Source organism: Trematomus bernacchii, unplaced genomic scaffold (assembly GCF_902827165.1).
Source record: "Trematomus bernacchii unplaced genomic scaffold, fTreBer1.1, whole genome shotgun sequence".
Taxonomy (NCBI): domain Eukaryota; kingdom Metazoa; phylum Chordata; class Actinopteri; order Perciformes; family Nototheniidae; genus Trematomus; species Trematomus bernacchii.
Window position 1 is genome coordinate 4,822,495 of NW_022987564.1, and position 24,702 is coordinate 4,847,196.

Below are 24,702 nucleotides of genomic sequence, written 5' to 3' on the forward strand. Positions count from 1 at the left end.
CTCCCACACTTAGTCCAAATCAGGCACACATGCACAAAAACACATGTACGCACACATATGCACAAATGCATGGATACAAAATGTATTAATATCACGAGACACTCAGGAAGTCAGAACGGAAAGCTTTTGACAAAAAAGTCCAAGAGTCTACAGCTGGTACCAAAATGAAGTCCTTTAGTTTGGGACACTTTACTGATAGTAAATATCAGTCAGGCAAATTAAATGTTAGATTCTTCTTTGCTTTGCGTAATACAGATTACTAATGTCTATGTACTGACCAAACATAACACAGCCATCATGGTCAATAACCACTAACAAAACCAGTCACTAGATGGCAGACTAGACCATACTGTATGTACAGAAACAATCAGATATTTTAAATATAATTACTTAAAATCACAAGTTTCCTGAGTCAAAAATAATTCTGACATGTTTTATATGATAAACAATATTTCAAAAGATCTAAAATAAATATATTGAATTACCAGAATAAGAGATGTTGTATTACCTGACAGGGATTGAAATATGAGGTGCAGTTTAAAGTTAGTGTCTTAGTGAGAAGTAAAAAAAAAGTGCCTAAATGGAAAGTCTGTACAACCGCGTTTTAAATGGCTTTCCAAGACAGCCGTAGGTTTGATTTAAAATCTTAAATTAAATATCTGTTGTGTAAATATGAATTATTTGTAGAAAAATACAGGTTTGAGAAGATGCTTAGGCATCAACTAGAAGGCATAGAGTGTGAAATATAAAACTAATGTTTTTTAAATTAGTGCAAGATATAAGAGCAACAGATGTTTTATGATGGTGTGTGTGCATAGTCAGAGCGTAGCAGGCTTGCAGAAAGGATCCAGTTGCCATGTAACCATCTCAGTAAAGGTCATGTTTGCACCTGTTATGGAAATGTATCAGTATGTGGTTCTGGTCTCCCTTCCAACCAGAAAAAGATGATAATAATATTGAAAAATACCTCAATGTTCAAATGGATGTATACATTCACCTATCCAATTCAGCATTTTCATCCATAATGCAAATACATGATGCTGAGTCGGACTTAAGTGTTATTGTAAGGTAATTCAGGCTGATAGGATTCATCAGCCCCCCCTCATCTTTGTAGTCCAGGCGTGGGGTCGTGCCCTGTCATGCCTTCAGCTGCCGAGGAGGTGGAAATGCTGTTGTGTTGGACGGCCTGCAGATGAGGCCCAGGACCTGCAGGGATGGGACTTCCTGCGGGGCTCACCCCTGCAGCTGGAATCAGAGACAGCTGTCAATCAGAGACACCGATCCTGTGAGGACTGTCCATTCTGTGAGCACCGTTTGTAAGCATTATGCATGCAAATTAATTAAAAAACACACGACAGCTAAGATTAAAGGAAAATATCTCTTTTATTTTAACAAATTAATACTGTACATACAGGTAAAAAGACAACAATAGAAATATACGAAAGAAACTCATGCCAATATTGCATCCATCTTTGTTCTCTGAAACTCAACATTTTAAAACATAATGGCTGCTTTCTTTTAAGCCACAAGGTGCAGTATATTTTTTCTTTCCTTTTTAGGTCACATACAGGTTCAATTATTGTCGAACATTAATTGTAACCTGTCTGGAGTGCAAGATGGGCACGCTGTTCCAAGCTAGCTTCATGCAAGGCAAAATGATAAGATATTGCGTTTCACTCCAGAGTATTTCAAATACCATCAAGTATGAGTTCATTAAATGAGCATGAAAATGGAAATGAAAAATGCATTCCTTTTAAATGGAGCGTTAAGAGAGTGCAGTGCTTCCCCCCCGATTGGCTCTCCATAGGAATAAAAGTGCATGTACCAATATTTGGAGACTGTGGGGGTTAAAAGCAGAGTTTTTACTCTTAAGTGCTGTTTAGTTGCACTCAGCTAGATACAGTTTAAGGTCGCTGTCTGTTTGCTGAGGGGGGGGGGCTTTGCATAAAGACACAATGTCACCATGGGGTATTCGCTTATGTGCACATACAAAGTTTCTGAATTATTCCCTCAGTGGTGGATGGAGATGATTGGTGTCAGGCATCTGGAAAAGCTGGTGAGATGTCTAGCGAGGAGAGCAGTTGTTTTACTCACTGGGATACCCCTGTGACTCTCTCTGCCGGGCGGTGACAGGACAGTCTTTGTGGGTGAGCAGAATCTCCTTTAGCTGACCCACCTCCGACCTCAGTGACGTCACCTCGTTCTGGAAACACAGAGAGAAGCAGTTGGTATCCCTGAAGTGCAGATTGTGTTAACTTGTGTGTACTTGTGTGTGTGCGGAGTGTGTCCCACCTGTAGCTGCAGGTTAGTGTGTGTCAGCTCTTCAGCTTTCTTCTCCAGCGACGACACCCACACTTTCCTCTTCTGTCGGCAGCGGGTGGCTGCAGCCCGGTTTCGCTCCAGGAACTTCTGCCTGCGCTGGTCGGGGTCTTGGTCTGCCGTCCTCCTGCGGCGGTGGCTGCCTCCTCCTCCTCCTCCTCCTCCTCCTCCTCCTCCACTTCCACTTCCACTGCTGCAGCTACTATCTGCCTGCATTGAATGCTGGGAGTGGGATGGATGCATCTGCTGCGCAACTGGTGATAACTGCAAAAAAACAAAAAACCTTTAAAAAGTAACCCTACCATGCCGTAATGCAGAAATGTATTTAGTTTAGCATGTTGGTTGTTCTATACAACTCGGATACAAATACACATTCTGAATAGCAATAGTAGGTCATGACGGTTCAAACCAAAGTAAAGGAATACTCCCCCAATAGTTTTCATCTGAAGCCTAACCTTATTAAACGTACCCTTTTCATAATATTGATAACATTGTCATTACATATAGACACTAGTGCACAATCCTCCTCAATCATATATTTGAACTTAAAACAGACTGAAAGCAGAATAATATATGTATAGTGTCACATTACTTATGCAATTTTAAAGTCGTCTCAAGTGTGAATTTTTAAATTAAGAGTTAGTTGGTTCATGATAAACAGCCCATTTTGAAAATGTTCAGCTGTATTCTAGCAAAAAAACAGATGTGTGATTGTTTTGCATGTTTCCCAAACCTCCACACAGTAGGTCCTTCATTGGCACAGTATATATACTGATGGTAATGATATAAAGTCAGGTTTCACCATCATCACTGGGCAAAGCAGTAAATATAAAGCATCGTACCTGTGAAGGAATAGACAGGGGTGGTGCAGGAGGCGAGCCCTGGTGCAGGTGGGGGGGGCGGGGCTTGGTGAGCCTGCTGGTGGAGGCTGTGGGGACTTCCCATGTGCTGCGGAGGTGGAGCGTGGCATCGCTGTTGGAAAGTGATGGGCGGAGCAGGAAGCTGCGGATGATGAGGGTGGTGTTGTAGTGGTGGAGCCTGATGATGCTGTGACATCATCTCCATCATGTGATCCATGGCTGTCACAGGGTTGTTGATGCCCACCATGGCAGGGTGGTGCTGCTGGAAATGATGGCCCAGCGTCTGTTTGGATCTCTGAGAAGAGACAAAAAAAGACCAAATATATATTTAAGTATTCATGTGGTACACTCAGTGGTGGATAAGTACTCATATTTTAAACATGTGAAAGTAGCAATACTTCATTTAAAAATACTTTAGTTAAAGTACTGCATTCGAAATCTTATTTATGTAAAATTATAAATGTTTTTGGATCCTTAAAATACCAAAAGTACTCGTTATGCGCCATTTCAAAATCAAATACAGTATATATTCAATTACTGGATTTGATTTTTGATGCATTAAGGCAGAGCTCATTTGAACTACTTTGTTTAAACTGCTGCTGAATACCTTAACCTATAGGAATATGTCAACGTATATTTATTAGGAGATTTAAATGATAGTATACAGTAGCATTAAATGAAAATGCTCAGGTAAAATACAAGTCATTCAAAATTGTACCTCAGTACAGTAATGGGGCGAAGCCTACGAGCTAGTTCAGGCAGTCAACTTGAGCACTTATGCTGCATTCATACATAACGCCCCTTGCCACTCTACAACCAACCAAACAGAGTCTCCTTAATATGCTGCTCTATTTAACCTGCCAGATATCTCTCTATGCATTGCTTGCTGCTGCTATTGCTGCAGCTACTTCCACGTCGCTGCTGCTTGCCTGCCCCAACACCGCCCCACCACCACCCCAGCTTCCACCTGTAGGCTCGGGGGTTAGTTATTTAATCATCACTCATCGTGCTATGTATATCTGTGGAGTGATGAGGCCGAGCCTAGTCGCCAAACTCAACTATATGCTGCTTCTAATAAACATGTTAAAGAAACACGTGAGTTGTCTGACTGAACTTGAGTTAAAGTACATTCCACAGCTTGAGTCACTGTAACAAAACATTTGATGTTGCATAAAACATTCAATACCAGCTGAAAATAACAAGATTTGTATATGTATGAGATATGATGTCAGCTTTGAATTATGTTGACCACATGTGCAGACATCACAACAATCACCTAAACCAATGCATACCTCACACATATCACATTTCTGCTATTGAAAAGGCTGTGTGCTGTGAGTCAAGAGTTGTACATATCATATCCTTAAGAGAGATTAACCTCAGTAATTGACACTCTCATAATAGTTTGTATATTTTCACATCTTCTCATTTAAACAGCAGATTCCTTCTGAGTTTATCATGGCCTCTAGGAACGTTACAGACTCTCGCATGTCTCAAAGGCTTGTGAACCTGGTATAAGAGGACACAGGAAGGACTTTTACAGCAAGTGAAATATAGTTTCTGAATCACTGAAAGTCTTTTGTCAATGAATGAAATACAACTTAAATCCATTTAGGCCTAGATGGATTTGGGGTTGAGTTCTGTTTAAGCCACTTTATTAAATGGCTTAGTTGAATGCTCAATGCTGTCAATTTACATAAAAACACATGACGTGTTTACGGTTTATGAAACATAATAATCTTCCCACTAGTAAACAGAGTATCCGAACTTGGATCCACAAAATATACAGTAAGTAAACTCTTATATGTATTTTTAAGTGATAATAAATAAACAGAATAATATTCTATAATAATGCAACACCCAAAAAAGCCTATCTGCGTAATGACTACTTTTTCATTTTAATTAAGTAGCATTTTGAACTCAGGACTTTTACATGCAATGGAGTATGTTTAGGTTGTGGTATTACTACTTCTACTTAAGTAAAAGATGAGTACTTTTTCCACTACTGCCCACAGGGTTATTAAACCTAACGATGTGACACACTAAACACCAAGAGCTGTTGTCATACATAAATGTTTCACAACTCTTATACTTGGTGTGCCTGACCCCCAACACCGACTAAATTGGTAACAACCGCAGACTGTATGTACAGATATATTTATCCAGATATAAACAGTGTATGCTAAAAGCAGATAAGCTATCAAATATAAAGGCCACTTCGGGCCATTTCGGGTCAAATGAGCCTCAGTATCCCACAGTATTCTACCTCTAAGTAGCAAAATGTCTCAAAATTCAAATGATAACCGCTCTCAGCCACTATCTCCCACTTAGCCCATCATCTGCTTTTCTCCCAATTATCCACAACTGTGAAAACAACTGTAGATAAGAGGGATAATGTGTTCCAATAAATGCTGCAGTCTGCAGCTTGATACCTTCACACTTTATCATTACCGCATATCACCTGACTAAACAGACTGTAAGAGCTAAATTAAACCTCATCTCACCTTTCTCCTCCCCTCAGCAGAGGAGGGAGAGGTCATGTTTAGAGCATGACATCACCCTTCCTCCCTCCCTCCCTCCCTCTCTCTCTCTCTCTGGCAATATTGCTATCTGTTCCCTGTTACACAATATTTCTTTAAGAGAAGAAGCAGATTTTTTTTCCCCCTTCAACCATTCAACGGCGAAAAAAGGGAGCACATTTAGCCGTTGCCAAGGATGAGGTCACCGAGTCTCTCTGTGCCAGCCAGCCCAGTGCCAGTCAAACACACACACACACACACACACACACACACACACACACACACACACACACACACACACACACACACACACACACACACACACACACACACACACACACACACACCACACACACACACACCACACACACACACACACACACACACACACACACACACACACACACACACACACACACACACACACACACACACACACACACACACACACACACACACACACACACACACACACACACACACACACACACACACATCACACACACACACCACACACACACACACACATCACACACAACACACACCACACACACACACACACACACACACACACACACACACACACACACCACACACACACATAGTTATCTCAGCTCTGTTTACTACATAGAAACAGCCTGACACTGTGTGCCTAGTTGATTACATCATGGTGTCTCTTGTCCTGGATGACACACCACAGTTGATATTTCTGTCTGGAGGGATCAGTGAATGAAGACAGAACTGTACATGAAACACTGATCCACTTGTTGGACCGTTTACTTTTTCCTCTTCAGCTGAGAGTTGGAGTTACTGTACAACAGAGGCATGTTAATAACCCTTTTGTGGTTTTACAGAAGCAGGGTCATGTTTCATACCTCGGAATTGTAAAACACAACACCAGACGAGACTAAATTACAATAGAATACAATTTAAATTTGTCTGGAGAAAAGGGGGTTGTGGGTGCGTGTTCAAAGAAGTAAGGTTTAGATTTGAACCTGCGACCTGAGCAGCTCCAAAGCCTGAGACCACTTTTCATTTGCCACTCTATATACAAGCTCTGCACATGAAGTCATAACCCGTGTGTGTGTTTGGGTGGACGCAGGGTGTTTTCACAGTTTTCCCTTTGAAGTTGCTTTTGATAGCACACATATTTAACAATTTATACTACATGCACCTAGAAAGAGGATATGTAAAATTTACCAGGGTAGAGATTGAGAGCAAGTTGACACAAGGAAAATAAAACAACCAAGAAAAGCCAGGGAGAGCATGTAGATTAGGACTTCCTGTGGTGCGGGACCTGTGTGAGCATTTGTGAGTGAGTGTGTGTGTGTGTGTGTGTGTGTGTGTGTGTGTGTGTGTGTGTGTGTGTGTGTGTGTGTGTGTGTGTGTGTGTGTGTGTGTGTGTGTGTGTGTGTGTGTGTGTGTGTGTGTGTGTGTGTGTGTGTGTGTGTGTGTGTGTGTGTGTGTGTGTGTGTGTGTGTGTGTGTGTGTGTGTGTGTGTGTTGGTTAAAGTGTAGAATTACACTCTGCTTCCCGCCTGTCCTGATTAGAGAATAATAAGCCAAAGGCAGAATGTGTGTTTTGTGGCTTCAATTTCAGAGGAATGGGACAGCAGTTTGAGTAATATAGTTATTTAATTTCAGTTGGAGAATTACATAAGAAGATTGATAGCACTATATAGCACTAAATATAAGGCACATAGTAAGATAAACCGTGACACAAAGAACAGCCACTTTCCCCTTTTGGAACACTCCCTTAGTTGAGCGGCAAATGTACCAAACAACAACCTCCAACAGTAAAATTGCAGAAATGTATTTTCTTTATCTTTCTGAAGTCTGTTACAGAATCGCTCCAAATTATTGTTGAATCTAAATGTTCAGTCAAACACCCAATTTCCCAATTTGTATTCGTTTTTTTCGCCATTAATTTATTTTTCTCGCATTCGCCTACAGGGACTACTACGGCAAATTGACACTTTAACATATTAGCTTTAGTACAGATTAAATAAGATGAAATATAACATTTAAATAGGTGAGCTTTAGGGGTGCTGGGAAAGGCTGATTTAGTCACTTCTGGATAGATTCAGGCTATATGTTCTCCCCTGTTTTACAGCCTTTGTGCTAATATGAGGTAACCAGCTCCTGGTTGTAGCTTTATTCTCACTGTGCAAATATAAGAATGGTTAAGAAATGACTATCAGCTCTATTCCAAAAACAATGGCCTTGGTATAGGTTTTCAAGAAGCCATGAGTAGTCCAGCTGTACTAACTGTTGTCAGCAATTGTATATATGTATGTTGTGCTCATACAGGGAAAGGAAAAGAATAATCAGTGAGAAACAATAAGAAAACGTGTGCTCAGTACCTGAGGCGAGGAACAGGCGTGGTTGTGTCCAGGACCGGGTAAACCCATTACACACGACATTTGCTTCTCCATCTGAAGAAGGAAAGGAATTGACACAAAAATAACCTTTCAAGCGTTACAAGGAAAAGCTATAGCGCATACATAACCTCCAGGATAAAGAGTTCCTCACAAGGTCACATCCATTTGGAGTTTGACACTTTTCATTAATTCATACACAAGAGTGAAGTGATTTTTTCTGTCAGCCATGAATATTTCCAACTCGAGGATCTTGACCACTTTGGCCACTATACCTGCAACTATAAATCATGCATGTCTGGATGCAAATGTTTGTGTGTGAGTCTCTGGAACTTACAGGCATGTGCTGAGCAGCTGCCCCTTGCATGGCGGGGTCTGGCAGCGTGCCAGGTAAGGAGGCTGGCAGCGGTTGTCTGTGTCTGTTCCGCATGTGGAGGAGGGAGGACAGCGACCCGGGAACCGGCCTGTGGTCAGCCGCAGAGGGAGAGAGAGCGAGGGAGGGACGAGTCAGAGACATCCACGGCTAAAGTTTCACTTATCCAGTTCAGAGAGGGGTGCAGGTTTAAACATGTATGGCTTAAATGGCAGAGATAGATGGACATGGTCAAAAAAAGTTAATTGGTAAACTAGGGGTGAAATAATGAATGACATTAATCACAGTGATGATAGAAGATGGATTAGGTTAAATCCTATTTGATTTGTTTTACCAACAATTGGCATTGGCAACACATTTACTGATTTACCTCAAGAGAAACAGATTGTGTCCCTTTTTTTAAATATCCATCTCAGAGATTTCTGCCTCCATCCCAACGCTTTGAAGCCAATTGGAATTGTGTTTGAGGTGCTAAATACATTTAAACAGTTAGAGATTTCCACTGTCTTTTCAGAAACAATTTCCCAATTACTCTGGATAATCCACAGACTTTACTGTTCATTAGAAATAAATAATCCGAGTCAAACACTTTTGTTCGGTGGATTATCCAGAATAACAGAGACATCTGTTTCTGGAAAGAGTTGTTTCTATTTCCATCATTTTAAAAACAAATGTTCAATGCTGTTCGCACAACCATTTTATTATATTTACCTCCACTGTTCTGAGGTGGAGGCAGTTTTGCCAAATGTGGACCAATCTGGCTCTAATTAAATTTGAATTATTTGTCATCGATTCCTCTGTGAATCTAAAATCTATTTCATTTAAGGATTTTTTTTACATTTTATAGTTAAAAAAAGGGTTACTTATTTTAGCATGACTCAACTTCTTGAATTATTTTCCTGCCTCAGAGTTTAACAGGGAGGATCTCAGGTTGCGTGCATGCGAGTGTTATGAGAGAAAAGGGGAGAAGGTGGGTTTTAGGATCTTATTGGATTACCTCGAGCCAGTCCAACCTGGCAACACTAGCAGGGTAAGAAATCTAAGAGGTGGAAATGTGGGGTAAATAAAACATAAACTCTCTACAAACCACTAAAAGCAAGTGAGAAGATGAGCTGTTTTATGATCTGGGTGAGGAAACACTTAAAATCTGGACAAAAGCATTCCCTCAAAAAACAAACAACAATCTAACTGTTATTGTTTGTGGGCTGGAAGGCGTAAACAGAGGTTTGAGGTTAAGAAACTAAACTGTAATGAGGTGAAACAAGTGAACGAAAAGTGACAGCTTGAGCGTGAGGAGAGGAGCTCAGGGATCTCAGCGGGGGGTGCAGAGACCCGGGGTGCCATGTGCTGAGCTAACGGCTCTGGCTCTCAGCCAATAAGAGAGCGTGGGCAGCCGTGGCCGCGGTGATGTCATCCGCAATGATGTCACCACTGAATCTGGGGTATGCGGCCCGTTTAACATACAACAAAGTACAGACAAACCAAAACAGCATTTCCTCACGTAACCACAACAGTTCTACCGGGACAACAGCCAGACACATTTAGAAACCAGGTCGCTATGGAAACTGGTCGTAAACACGAGGGGAAACAGTCAGACACACGATCCGTGGTTCGTTTAGCAACACTTAGCTGGTTTCACTGACTAACATGCTGGCTGGATTCAGCTGGCACTGATTTTATGTGCCATTATCAAGCCTCAGTCACTGCCCACAGTCCTGTCCTGTCTGCCCCGGGACAGATGTTTGGACTGTATAATGTCCTTTTGGCCCTTTGGTTTATCTAATGTGGGAAAGAGGCTTTTTTTATCTACTATATGTTGCAAGCAGAATTAGAGAGCTTTTCTTTTTGTAAGACAGGGTGTCAGGATAAGAGTAGGCTGTAAAATGACTCAAACCCAAAAACTCAAGTGTATGATGTCATCAGGTATCAGGTCTGAAACTGCTTCATTGACAATGTGTTTGGAAAGATGTTTGAGGTAACACTGAAATCACCAAGGGGCATGCTCTTAGTGTGTCAGGGCATTTTCTTTTTGGTTTAGGAAATGGGAACATTACAAATAATGATGCTAAGAGAAAGATCAAAAACATTCTGTTGGTACACAAAATCTGTCTTCCAGTCATTGTCTATATAGCAGATCTACAGTATATACTTGATCACATCACAAGTTTGAGACTTTATTCTCTAGTTTCTGGCTTTAAGGGAGAGTTGCTCATGTTTCCAAATGTTGAATAAACGTTCCTAGGCCATGGGAAATGTTTTTTTGTAATTATTAGATTTGTAAGTGTTCCCCTTTAAGGCACTGACCATGTATTCATAATGTTCCCAGAGTATAATGACATTATAAAACTGCCTCTTCTGATTTATTAGGTGACATTATGGCTAGTAGACAAACCAATTAAGAACTATATTTTATGGAAAAGTGAAAGAAAAGACAAATTAAATCACTGAAGTAGCAGTTAAATTACAATTTGTGAAAGAAGCTGGCAGTAAATATGAAAGGGCAGTAGGAAGATGGCGTTACAAGCAAAAGCAATAAATAAAGTTTCAAGTTTAATTATAGCATGGAGAAACAGAACATGTTAGAGACTATTTTTGTTTGATTATTTTTTAAATAATTTCAACTAACATATTTTATAAATACTTATAAATATAAAGATTGATCATAATCTATTGACAGATGCAATTTTAGATATTTACCAGTTACAAAATGTCCACATTAGAGGAGCCGCTTACAATGTTACTTTTTAATCGGCTAAAGTCTTGTGGTATTTTAATCAGTTAATAATTTATTATATTTGACATGCTTGAAATACAACAATACTATTTTTCACATCAAACAGCATGCTCCAAGAAAAATGGGTATAACATTGTTAATTCGACCCACGGTATATGTAATGAGATATTCAGATGACATAAATACAAATCCAATGTTGAAATGTCAGGCGGAGGGAAAGCAGCTGCTGGGAGCCGCTCAGATGAAAGACAGGAACTCTTACTGTAATCTGTCTGAAGGACGGGTGATAACCGCGGAGCCGAAGAGGCTGCACAGGCTCTGAGCCTCACAGACACAACACAGGCAGTATTTGGGTGGCAGGGTGGGCAGTGGTAGTGGGTCTGAGTGGGTGTGTGCAGCAGTTATCAATCTCTAATGCTATGACTTTGTTCTTGCAGTAAATTGATGTTTGTATTATTTGTCTCCCTCCTTTCTCTCAGTTCATTAGTGCAGTGATAAATTATGCAGGGGGAAATGCCCAGGCAGAATGATTTATAATACGTCCAAAACAGGATGGGCGAGACAGGGTGAAGGAGAGGAAGAAAGAGTGAGAAAAGGCAACATTAAAAGGAAATATGTGTGTGTGTCTATATGTGATGAAGGCAATACGTTCTGCTGCTGAAAATAGACGCCTTCAAGGGATAGTTTTTTTTTTTTTTAAAGCAGGGTTTTATGAGGGAATTATCAATACGTCAAGGTGGTCAGTAAATCCCCAGGAATAGGAATAGCACGGAAGCAGAGCCAAGTTCTGCTGTGGACAACATTTGTAGGCAAAATGTATTTTAGCCATTTCAAATAAATGCATTATCATTTAAAATGTACGCTATATTTTGAGTATTTGACCATGTTACCCTGCCCCTAGACAGCCCTTTCCATTGGGATCTGAAGCTGTTACCTGCGCTTTCTTCAAAGCCACCAAGCTCCATTGACAAAGTCAGTTTACCGCCTAGAAGAGTTATTGTCTACCGCTGCCTTGATTGGTCAGTTTATATGCTTTTTGGTGACTAAAGTGTTTTTAAAGGTTAGTTTGGATTCAACAAAATCACAAAATTACACAAATAAAAAAACGGCTTCAGTTCCCTGGCGGAAAGTTCTGTCCGACAGCAAGGTAAAGCATTAAATGTTCTTTATATAGCTCACACTTAAAGTGATCTTTATTTTTTTTTGTGGTCCTTTCTTTTAGGGTGATAAAAATATGTGTTGCTGCTGCCCCGTTCCACAGCTGTACATTATTTATCTTCTGTGCCTGTACATATTTCTCCAAAGTGGCAGCATGCTGACCATCCTTTACTGCAGCTCACACACTGACTATGGATAAGTCCCTTCTTCACACCAGCTTTAAACTCTCCTTTTAAGGTGTGTGTGCTGCCGTACTCACCCTGAGTGTGTGAGGGCTGAAGGAGCCTGGGTGATGACGGATCCGGACTGCGGGGACGACAGGGCCTGCTGGGCGTTCAGACTGCAGCTGGGGCCCATCATGGGGCTGTGGGACTGCGGGTGCTGCAGGGGGTGGGTCTGGGGGTGGTGCAGCGGTGGCTGGGGTTGCTGGTGCTGAAGCTGGGATTTTAGCTGCTGGTTCATACAGGAAGGCCCATTATGAGGAAGCGTCTGTGGGGAGAAGTGTGAGCGACAATCAGCTGGGACAATTTTAAACTTGCGGTGTCTTCTTTCAGTCAGTGTTTGTGTTTATTTGGTTATTTTTTACGTGTAAGTGCGTACATTTGTTTAGGTGTGTGTGTATTTTGTGTTTGATGTGTAGCTGTTTAATTTACAGGGGAGAATGTGATCGCCCGGTGTGTCTTTCCTCAATGCCGGTCAGATATCTGCAATCGTCTAATTGAGTCTGACTGCTTTTATCTCCCTCACACTCCGGTGTCAGTCAAAACGCTTATCTGACAGAGCTCACAAGCAAACACCTATCAACATCACGGCACAAGTCAACATTGTTTCTTGATTCTTGCTGTTAAGACTCAAGTTAGGATGAGGTTTAGTCAGAAATGTTTTACCTGTTTGCTCTTTTCTTCTTCTTGTGCTTGAAGAAACTCTTCCTCTATCTCCTTGAAAAGACCAACTTCTTCACAGTTCTGCAAAAACCGGGTTGGCGTCGGAGTCTGGTCTAGAAGCGGGAAATACAAATACACAAACAAAAAAATAAAAATGAATGAATTGCTACAACATAAAAGTATTTCCTGTTATAGCTTATTTGATTTGTAAATCGACTGTTGTCTGATCTGTTATGCAAAGAGGAGAAACAAGTCTCCTCTTTGCGTTGCTCTGTCTCTCTCCGTGATAACATCAGCCTGTCTCTCTGAGCCGCCTAAACATGCAGGGGTCAAAGGTCAGCTGCGCTCTTTGTTTTGACATGAGATTTCCTGCAGGAGGCGTGACAGGCTGCAGGACGCGGAGAGAATGATAATTTGCTGTTGCACGTATGTTAAAGCCTTTTTTTCCCTTGTCTATTTTTGCAATCACAAAAAGCATCTTAAATTGCATCAACATGGGACACCACATCCCTGCATAATCCCATGATAATTAATTAAATATTAATAATGTAATTCTCTTCAGGGTTAGCAGCTCTACAAAAAGAGTTATGCTGACCCTTTTTCTATCCGCTTGTGGGAAAATCAAGTCAAAAAAGAAAAGGAAATCACACAAGTTAAATGACTGTGGTCAAGGCATTTTTCAAACATAAATGCATTACATCTGCTTCTGCTTAAACTAAATGCTTTTAGTTTTTTTAGACTGTTGGTTGTGCTTAAAAAAGTTAATTAAATATGTCAACTTGTAATATTTCTGAGAGATTTTAAGATGGACAAAACAATGATGCAATCAATCAAAACAAGAATTAAAAAACTGTGGTATATTTACAGTCAAAAAGCCACTTTTGCACTGATAAATTAACCTAACTGTCCATCTGATGTTGGTAAAAATATTTTCAATAAATCTGAAAACTAACATAGTGTTATTGTGAAACCCTGGCACACACAGTAACAAACTGAGGCATCCAAAAGCATCTAGTTGCATCAATTCTCCCACAAGTTCCTCTCCTGTACCTGTAACCCTGCACCTCTCACTTTGCAATATAAACAAACAAGGACTAAAAATATCTTAGGAGGTTTATGAAAGTCTTCACTGAAAGCGTTATCACTGTTTTCTGTCAAATCTGATGGAGTATACTGTACATGTTGCAACATGAGCAGCTCCGTTTCACAGCACAGACTATCTGAGGAAAGGAAGCCTGTATCGAGCTTATCTGATTTCATATTGTATAACGTTGTGTCATCACTTTTTTTAATCAAGAACTGATCCTGAAAAGAGTTCACCACACACACATGCAGACATCAGAGTGATATATAGCACGTCTAAGAAGTGAACATACAAGACCAGTATTTATGGGGATACACAAACTCAACTATTAGCTCTTGGCTAAATGTTTTTTTGTTCCTCTTGTGCTCTCTCACCTGTAAAGGGCAAATCCGCCTTGATGGAGGAGAACTTGAGGGACATCTCATGCTTACGTCCGTGGATGGTCAGATGCTCTTCTAACTGGAAGCGCTGCATCACACCGACAGAGTGAGAAAGATATGAAGAGATGCATGTAGCTGCATGACACGACACATGGGATGAGATGTTCAATCAAATCAGCTGACGTCTCTTATAGCTGACTAATCAGTCACAATGGTCGGAACGTAGTTGATTATATGTCAAATGTTCGTGTTATACATATATGTAACTCTTATTGTATGTTTTGTATTGCTCTTTAGCACAGAACTGAGTATGCTACCTTGTATTTTATGATATTTGTTTATTTTTACAATTTAAATCCCATTAATCAGCCTGCCAGTGTCCACAATTGATAACCATGACTTCACAACATTATTTAATCTTCAATAGATGACTGTATTCCATGTTGATAATTTAGTTTGATACTAACAATCATACATTTTCCTGCAAATATATTTTTATTACAGCTCATACGCAGGTGTACCACACATCAAACTGACCTGAGAGCAGCCGAGTGCGCCGCACATATAAGGCCTGTCCTGTTTGTCATTCATGTCATACACCAGCCTGCAAAACACAAGAAGCAAGCACAAAATAATTCATCATTACTGTGTGAAGCATACTACGGATGTCAGTTCATTGTGTGATGATTCAATTCGGCAGGGCGCTTGTAGCTCTTCTTTAATTACTCAGAGAAAGTGCCCTTAGATAAATCACACAGTGAGCTCGTATACGATACATTAATCCTGCTATTATCACGTCTTTATTGTTGAGGCGGTGTGCAATGAGGTAGATGCCACAGATGATAAATGTTTCACCCAGAGACACAACATTATTTGTAGGAAAAATATCCCTTTGGTGCCAGCGGGAGAGCAGCAGCGTTGCTACATAGTCATTTTTATGAGGAAGTGCTTTAATAAATACTGTATTCATTACATATAACTAATAACATGAAGGCAACAAAAGGGAATGAAAGCTTTACATAATTTACTTTTGTGTAAATGTAGTGCGATAAAGCTTTCATCGGGGGATACAATGCTTTCAAAACATCAAAATAAAGTCAACGTCAGAAAGGGTGAAAATAACAACACAGACAGAATAGAGCACAATGATGAACTCGCATGTAGCGCTAACTCTCGGATCAACACACTCAGTTCTTGAATGGAGATATTAAGCCTTGTTGGGGGTAATTATAACTATTTGAAGTGCTGCTGCTGCTGCTGACCTCTAACTTTCCACTGAGAGCAAAGGAAGGAGCCTTCAACTCAACGGCCTCAGGCATACCTCGAAGCTGTGTGTCACCAAATGAGATTCACACACTTGTAGAGGTCAGCAGGGTGACCCTCGCTTGACTTTTCATCCTCCTACCACAGTAAGTGTTTACTGATAACTCAAGGGAGGAGGAAGAAAGGAAACGGTAAAGGTGCAGATGGCAGGGATGGCAACAAGAAAAAAAGCGAGGGACACTTTTTACACTTACACACTTTTCCCTGAAGAAAACTTTGCATTTGTGTGAGCATTAAGTGCTGAGAAGACAGCAAAGTGGGTCTTTATGTCATGGGAAAGTGAGAGCTGAAGAGAAGAGCGAGGAGAGAGAAAGAGAGGGCAAAAAAAGTACACTCTTCCATAAGAAATGGAAAGTGTGTGGGGTGGGGGTTGGAGAGGGACATTAGGGTGATGGCGAGAGGAATGGGAAGGGCAAGTGGCAGTGAGAGAGGGAGAGAGAGGGAAAGAGAGGGAGGAAATCACAATGAATGGAAGAGAGAAGGAATGAGGGTGGGAGGCGGCAGGGGGAGGGCTGCACTGTCGGCCTACTCCTGACAGGTTTAAACCTGCCTCAGCCCCCATTTTCCAACCCCTGCAAGTAGAGGTGACTTCATAGGTGTGTGTGTGTGTCTATATGTGTGTTTGTGTGTGTGTGTGTGTGTGTGTGTGTATGTATTACAAAATGGAATGATGAAGCAAGTGTCCACAACAACACAATTATAGATAGAAAGAGAGATAGATAAATAAATAAATAAAGTAGAAAATCAGTGGAAACAGTCAAATGGTTACATCCTTTTACTGCACATGGTTTATAGTCTTTCTTGGTGCAATGCTACATAATGTGATATATTAAGGCGTAAATAAATAGAAAGCGTAGTTAATGTTAATCATAAATATCATCCACTGTTTTCTAGCTCTCTTTCTATACTTTAAGCAGCACTTGAACAAGATGAGCAGACTCAGCACATTTTCAGCAAAACCTTCTGTCAGGACGATTACATCAATGCGGAATGACGTCATCCTTAATACATAAACCCAACAACGGACCAGACAACATGTTGTCAATTCAAGACGGATAATTGCCTCTATTATATATTTGGAACTTAATCTAAGACATTTTTCTGTCCTCTATTATCACTCACGATAAATGACATAATACAACTTTAAAGAAACACCTGCTTGAGAATCCTGTACAATATGTCCAGCTAAAACAAAAGAAGCAACTTACTTACTTCTCAAAGTTGCCATGTTTGGTGGATAGATGTCAACAACATAATATCGAATAAGTCACGCGGGTTTTTCTTCCGAAATGTAGGTTTTAAGCAGCGGTTCCGACCAGAAACTCGTCCTGCAGCCGGACGGTTAGTGCCCGTATGTGTCCCAAGAACATGCTGGTGTGTTTCTTTTCCTAACGCTCCGTATTGCAACCTGTTCAACTCAAAAACAACCCGGCACAGCTGTATGGAGAGTGCTGTCACACCCCCCAAATAGACACTCGCGCTCAACCTCGTCCGTCTGATGATGAGACTTCACCGGGACAGCCAAGCCAAAAAAACTTCTTAACTTTCCAGTAGCGTCAAAAATAAATACGTACGAAATACACTTCAGAATATAAACTCAGCACAGTGTATCCGCGTCACTTGAGTTTAAAAGTTTTGTGAATGAAAGTAGGAATTGCTCAGGCTTACCTACAAGTGGAGAGGGACGAGCGGCGCTCCAGAGAGGAACCACGTTGGACTGGAGCGAGATTACAATACGATCTATTTACAGAAGCATTACATCACCCGGTGACGTCACGTGGGATTCCTGAAGTTCTAAATCATTGCGGTCCCGTACGGAGAGAGGGGCTGAAGGGGGGCGGGGTTTAGGACACCGGCCGGTAGGGGGACGGGACGGGACAGCGGCATGGTGTGGACCTGGACAGACACACAACTAGACACACCGACCGCAACGTGACGGGACACGGGACAGACCGGGTGGGCGGATGAGACACTGTTGTTTTTTTCCCTCCCTCCCCTCTTTCTGTGTGTGTCTGAAACGGGAGGTCCCAGTGTCTGCATCTAGTTTATATGCGGAAAATGAGTACCTCAATGCTTTTCCATCTTTTCTGAGAGTTATTCTGGCTTCTTTTTAACTTAAATTAAAAGGATTATTATGAAACATAAGCAGGCTTGAGTTTAGGTCAAATTGAATAGGGCTTCTTACCGAATTGATCCCAAAAAATGAAACTGAGAATATGATGAGGTAATGAGTTTGTAATAGCCATTGATATCAGGCTAACAAACTTTTGTTCAACTAATGCTAGTATAATAATAGGCCCTAATAATAATAATTATAACAGCGATAATAATAATCTTAATTTAAACAAATTGATATTATTATTATCATTATTATTGTTATTATTATTACTATAAACAGATTTTTTCATGGAGAGATTCCCAATTAAATAAGTTGTTATTCATTATGATTTGTACTAAAATCGTATTGTTTATCATGTTATAGATATATGAGAAAGAGAGGGATAATCATTCCGCCTTATGTATCATTTTGATAAATGATTTTCAGTTAAGTAACACTACATTTAATTCCAGCACTTTTCTTGTTTTCAGAATTTATATCGATATTAATATTTTTGCACATACATACATATTGTAATATACATATTTATTCTCGTTGTTTATTGTAGTAGAATGTGCATTTTATAACTTCTCTATGTTTATACAACTAATTTTTAATAAAGAAACTGTCAAATTGGCCTAAATAAAGTGTTTTGATCCTGATTTTGACTGAAATAAATAAATGCTCACTGATATGGTATTTGATCAATATCCTTTATATGATTACATGAAATCCCATTGGCCATTGTACAAAACAAGAGGAGGGGACTTTGGTCATTCACATCTCTGCTGAGCTAAGCCATGCAGTAATATCTCTGCCATGTTTGGTCAGGCTTTCCGGCCTGCAGCTGAACAGAGGGATATGGTTTTGTTGTGATTGAAGTTCAAAACGGGACCAAGCCCCACTGACTCATCATCCACCAATCGCCTAGAGTATGCAAATTCTGGTTGCCAGGGAAACAAGAAGAAACAGGAAGTTGTGATGATGTCACTCTGTGTTTTGGGCTCTTCCCCCATGTGGATGTGAATCACTGAGCTTTGTTTTCAGTGAAGATATGGGATGTTTTACGGCGCGCTTGCCCGTGAAGAGTGCACACTAACACTAAAAAGCGTATGACGGCAGACAGGAAGTCTCTGGCTGGTGCCCTAGAGCAGACAAAGCCACTGAGATTACAACTACCTCCATAACTCAGAGGCTACACCAGCCATTAGTATCTGGCACTTTCACCTCAGCATGGCTTTTAACAGCCAGACTGGGAGCTTTCTAGAGCAGGCTGATGTCACCCTGTCTGTACAAAATATGGGGTTTAAGGTCAAAGGTCAAACAAACTTACTGACCTACATTCCCACGTAACATTATCCTCACTGTAGCTACATCTCACATCTGGCTCCGCTGCCAAACTGTTTTGATTTGATCCATGATGGTTTATGACTATTTGTTATCACAGCAGATAGTGGGTAATGTGGGATTTAGCAAATTATTTGGAAACATGTATTTTAAACAGAATCCAAGTTACAGTCATTTGATTCTGTAACAAATGGTTATATTTAAATATACACACATCTCTCTCCCAACATGCAGATCCACTGGTTGGACTGTTTGTCTTCAGAGAAAAAAGAGCTGATAATGCAATCCATGCCAATTTGAAATCCATCCCAAGCTGTTACATTGTGCGCTACACACAGTTCAAGAGATGTCATGCACCACAAACTCGCTTCAAGTCTCACCCTTTCTTGCATTTCACAACACATGCTACCACTTCTCATTTACGCAATAGTGTTGGGAACTGCGTCACTGTCACTGCTCTGATACACCATGTGCGTGTAATGAGTGTGTTTATGTTGCGTGTGTGTCTTCATGTGTTTGTGTGTAAGAGAGAACATCTGGGTTGATGAAGTCACTTGATTTCTATACTGTACATGTGTGGACACCAGGTGAGGTCATGTTTGTAACGGATGTGAATGGGAATTTATTTTATGTTTTTGTATGCCTGGGTTTTTAAATGGTTGGATGGATAGAGGACAGTCAGAAAAATGTTCCTAGGTCTTAAGGTTGTTTGCTGAAATCACTGGCCAGTGGTTTATGACAGGCCATTTTAACGCTTGATTAACAGGTCCAACACAGGCCAGCCGGCCCTGGTTAGCCAGCCCCAGTGATTTAAGGACATTCTCCTCTCTCTGCGACTCACACACACATTACAGTTTCCTCCTCACAACTAAGCCATTACAGGGAAACATTAATCCTTAAACTTTATGGATGTGATAGATGTTGTTGTCAACGGGTGATGCAACTGCTGTACACTATGTTGACACACACAAACACACACATAGTCTACAAGTGCAGTGATACCAACTCTAGCACCCATGTGCCATTTTGATCTCTGGGTAACTTTGCAAATGGTATTTTTTTAATTAAAAAATGCAGTTGCAAGCTGTAGTAAAGCACTGATATGTTTCATAAACCTGCAATATTAATTTAAAAACAGCGATCAAGTTAGACATTTTTTGTCATTCACATTATCAATTTGGTCATTTGGGCGCTCTATGTTGTAATTTCATTACCTTTTTCAGAATCTTTACACAAGACACTTGACACCTGTCCGTTCTGGGGGAGGGATCCATCCTCCGTTGCAGATCCCGGACTTTTCTTCCATTTTTCACCGTTAATTGTTGGGTTTCTAGGGAGAGAGGAGTGTTGTATGCTGGACACACTGTACAACTCTCTGAAACAAATGTGAAATGTGTGCTATTGGGATTTATTGTTAGCACATGACTGCAAATGAATGTTTGGAAAAATGGTAAACCAGCAGCTATTTGCCATGATGAATATAGAGCCAAGAATTTATAATCAGTTGTTATTCTGGGACTGTGATGCTGCCACTCCTAAGTGACCCTGGTCACTGCGAGTTCAGTACCTCCTCCGCATCACATCCACACAATGTCTGGAAGACTGCTAGTGCCTATTCATTGGCAAGCTAAAAGTTCCTGATTAGACTCTTAGTAATTGTTATCAAAAGATGATGATTAAGTTAATCATCAACTTTAGGACAAATGTAAAGTAAATAACCTGCTATAGATGGTCTACAGTTAATGAAAATTTGAAGATTACATTTATTTTGGTATTTCCAATGATTGTAATAGGTCTCTATCAAATACATTTATTTTGTAATTCTTCTTGCATATGCTTTTTACATCATTTCATTTCTCTGTGTAGTGTTTAACCAAAGACTCAAATGTTTATATATTTGTGGTTCTAATTGGCAAACTTTACATTCATTGTAAAAGTTAATATGGCACTATGTTTCAAACAAGTATGGTGTAAAACAAATATGCTATATGACCTGTTATGTATAGGTAATACATATCCACACAATTTACATCAAATTGAAAATGATTGAAATCCATATATTCCTCATATATAATTTGGGCCTTTACAATTAATTAAGATGTGAGATATAACCAGGGTGTTATTAAAATAAAAAATAAAAATAAACTGCCTCTGCTAAATCAATAGTATTTGCAAAAACACACTGATAAATCAGATTGTGTTCATAACAAAAGGCATGCACATGTGTTATCATGTATTGCATGCAAATACGCTACGATTAAACTTTGATTTATTTTAGTGTGATAGTTATCATCAATATTAATAATAATATCACAGTCAGAGATCCATGGTCCCAACAGGTAGGCAGGTCGTGACGTAGCCTGCCACCCGCCGACCCTCCTCCTCCCCCCATCCCCACCCCCACCGGCCCGCCTGCCTCCCAGTTGCGCTCGCCGCTGTCCTGTCTGGCCGCCCGGTGTCTGCTCCGCCGCTCCAAGCTCTGCGGCTCTCCCACTCCCCTGTACCCGAAAACTCTGCCTCCTCCTGCGGTCACCTCCCCGGCTCCCGGTCCCCCCTCTCTCTCCTCCCGGTGAATGCACCAGCGGCGCAAACATGACGGGCATCGCCGCCGCTTCTTTCTTCTCCAATTCCTGCAGGTTCGGCGGCTGCGGTCTCCAGTTCGAGTCTCTCGCCGAGCTCATCGTCCACATCGAGGACAATCACATCGGTGAGTCGGAGGGGGGGAGACGGAGCTAGGCTGCTAGCTGCTGTTAGCATCCTAGGCTAGTTAGCTGAAGAGCTGCAAATAGGCTCGGCTTTGCATTCCGCTATTCCTGCTGCTCGCTCTCCGTCGAGTTTCACCGGAGTGCGAGTTATTCAGCAACAAGAGACTTTATTTCATATGACAAGTACTGCTTCTCTGTGAAATAAGTGACCGGTTTATTTTGCATTTGCTTTGATAGTTACCTTTTGCAGCGGTAACTCGACTCCGAGGGCCGCGTAGGTCTCATAGGTGTAACTAGCATTCCGGCCAGGCAGCGGTTCCTCAGCTAACAGTGCTGCAGGGTCGGTGTGTTTAAGTTTCAGGCCTGATGCAGCCGGGGCTCCTCACCGCGGTTGTGTATTGGGCTTCCTGTAGCTTTTTTAACAAGGCATCAATGCATCACCTTTTGCATTGCTTTCCGATAATGTTGGTGTCACTTAATTACCATTGGCCCCTTTATTATCTTTTCAACCAAGATGTGGCAGACATGCAATCAATTATATTTTCTTGCACATGCAAACTTGTGCATGTGGACTTGTTGCATCGTTTGTTAGATGTTCTACTGAAGGTAAAGCCTATGATAACTCACCTGGCAAAATACTCACAAGGTGTTACAGTTTAACATTTAATGAAACCCCACGGATTCTTCAAGGTAGTTTTGAATAGTATTATATGAATGCATGTTATTTAACGTGTTGCTATCAAGTAACATAGTTAGTCATATGTGTCTGTATTTTGGTAATTGATGAATTTATATATTTTTACCATCGATGCATGTGACAAATGTGGCCTCTTAAGAAAAACGTAATGAATTGGTTAAATAATAAATATCCCCTCTTAGATGCAGATGCAATAAATAAAAATATTAGTTTCAGTAAATTAGCATTGCCTTGTTTTTGATTAGTCAGTACCCTTTTTCTTCTATTGACATTATGTAACAGGAAAAGCCATTGAAATGTACTCTAATTAATACCATGCAATCTTGTTAAATATTTAACACTCTTTGAAGCACAGTTCAGACGCATGCTTTGGTTTGACACTAAAAAATCCACTCTGTTAAATTAACCCAAAATCCATCATGGCAATGGATATAGTTTAAAATCTATTGACTTGTAAACCACAAAAATAATCTGTATCAAAGTTGATGTGGGCTAATCATTATTAGTGGCGTGTATCCATCCTCGGGAGGCGGGTGAGCGTTGGGGGTGAGGGGGTAGAATGGATGCTTCATTGAGCCAGTCTCCATGGCAACTGGCTGTCTCCAAAGGGGTTGGGGGCAGTATATGCGGTGAGTTATTGCACACCTGCTGTCTCGCTAACAAAGAGCAGCCAGCTGTGGTGAGGAGTGGACGCCCTGCGTGTGATGTCACATCACATGTGGGGCGGGACTGATGTTTAAGAAAAGGGGTCAAGTTTTGTGTGTTTGTGACTGAGCAGAAAGTGAAGTGGTGTATCTGGTTTTGGACCACACTAAATAGACCATATGCTCCATGGATCCCTTACTAATTAACCAAGGAGGCATGGAGATTAACATTGTGAATAGTCATTTGAATGTTTTTCAGGCCAAGGACCCTTTAGTTGATAGAGCCACGAAGCAGGGGAGCCCCTACTTACTACATATGTATAATATTGAGTTTCATACTAAACTTGCCTTACAATTACATGTAGGCTTGGCCAAAAGTGCCATGTATAAACATACCTTTTTATAGTGCATACAACTTTAAGCTATTCAAATAATATTACTCAACCGGAGCTACCGTAACAGTCATTTAAGTCCGCTTACATCCCATCTATATGGTTGTTGTTTAAATATATATATTTTTTTAATGATATTCTTATGAATAGACAGCGTTTTCTTAGCTAATAACATGATACATTGTTGTTACTCTAATGTATATTTTCAGATATTTACATTTTTGAAAAAAAGAACCAAAAACGTTGAAAACATTATTGAAAAAATGTTTGGTAATGTAAATCTTGAGATTTACATTATATAAACTGGTGGTAATGCATGAACATATATTGTCCTTTCAGTCTTACAGCCAAATCCACACACCGGTAGATGCCCCATCTGGCTCTTAGCTTGACCTTTGACCTTGACCGCCAGCCGAGCAGAATGGCGGTTTCCCATTAGATCACTCGAATTAATGAGTTCCCCCTCTGCTCACTTTATACTGCTGGTCATCAGATCACACACACTCATTCCAATCAATACTGCTCTCTGAACAGTTACCACAGGGATGAGTGTGACAGATGGAGGGGATTGAGGTGAGAGTGTTGGAGAGAAAGAGGGGCCGGTGGCATTTAGCTTTGACTTCCCTTTTAATTAGTGCAGCGGTGTGAGTGATCAGGAATCAATCAAAAGATAAGCCAATTTGATCCTCAAAGCTTCTTCACGGGAGACATCAGATAAGCTGTTAGAGGCCTTGCCGATAACAGTTTTCCCTGATTGTGGTTTGTTTGCACACAGATTATGAAAAAGCAGACACTTACGATAAATCAG

At 40.7% G+C, this 24,702-nt stretch overlaps 2 protein-coding genes across 2 annotated transcripts in view; one reads left to right on the forward strand and one right to left on the reverse strand.

Moving 5' to 3' along the window:
- On the reverse strand, window positions 1-22,516 carry LOC117477944 (cyclic AMP-responsive element-binding protein 5-like). The gene is given in 12 exon segments (XM_034124768.1): window positions 1-1,245; window positions 2,095-2,203; window positions 2,293-2,583; window positions 3,162-3,218; window positions 3,220-3,474; window positions 8,061-8,132; window positions 8,413-8,539; window positions 12,600-12,829; window positions 13,228-13,337; window positions 14,683-14,776; window positions 15,226-15,292; window positions 22,403-22,516. Coding segments are annotated over 12 exon segments (1,614 nt in total). The 5' UTR covers window positions 22,462-22,516; the 3' UTR covers window positions 1-1,102.
- The window catches only part of LOC117477945 (juxtaposed with another zinc finger protein 1-like), a 15,716-nt gene continuing 12,879 nt past the window's right edge, over window positions 21,866-24,702 (forward strand). Inside the window, exon 1 of the mRNA XM_034124769.1 lies at window positions 21,866-22,163. Within this exon, the coding sequence (XP_033980660.1) occupies window positions 22,049-22,163 (115 nt within the window). The 5' untranslated portion in view covers window positions 21,866-22,048. The remainder of the gene's footprint in view (window positions 22,164-24,702) is intronic.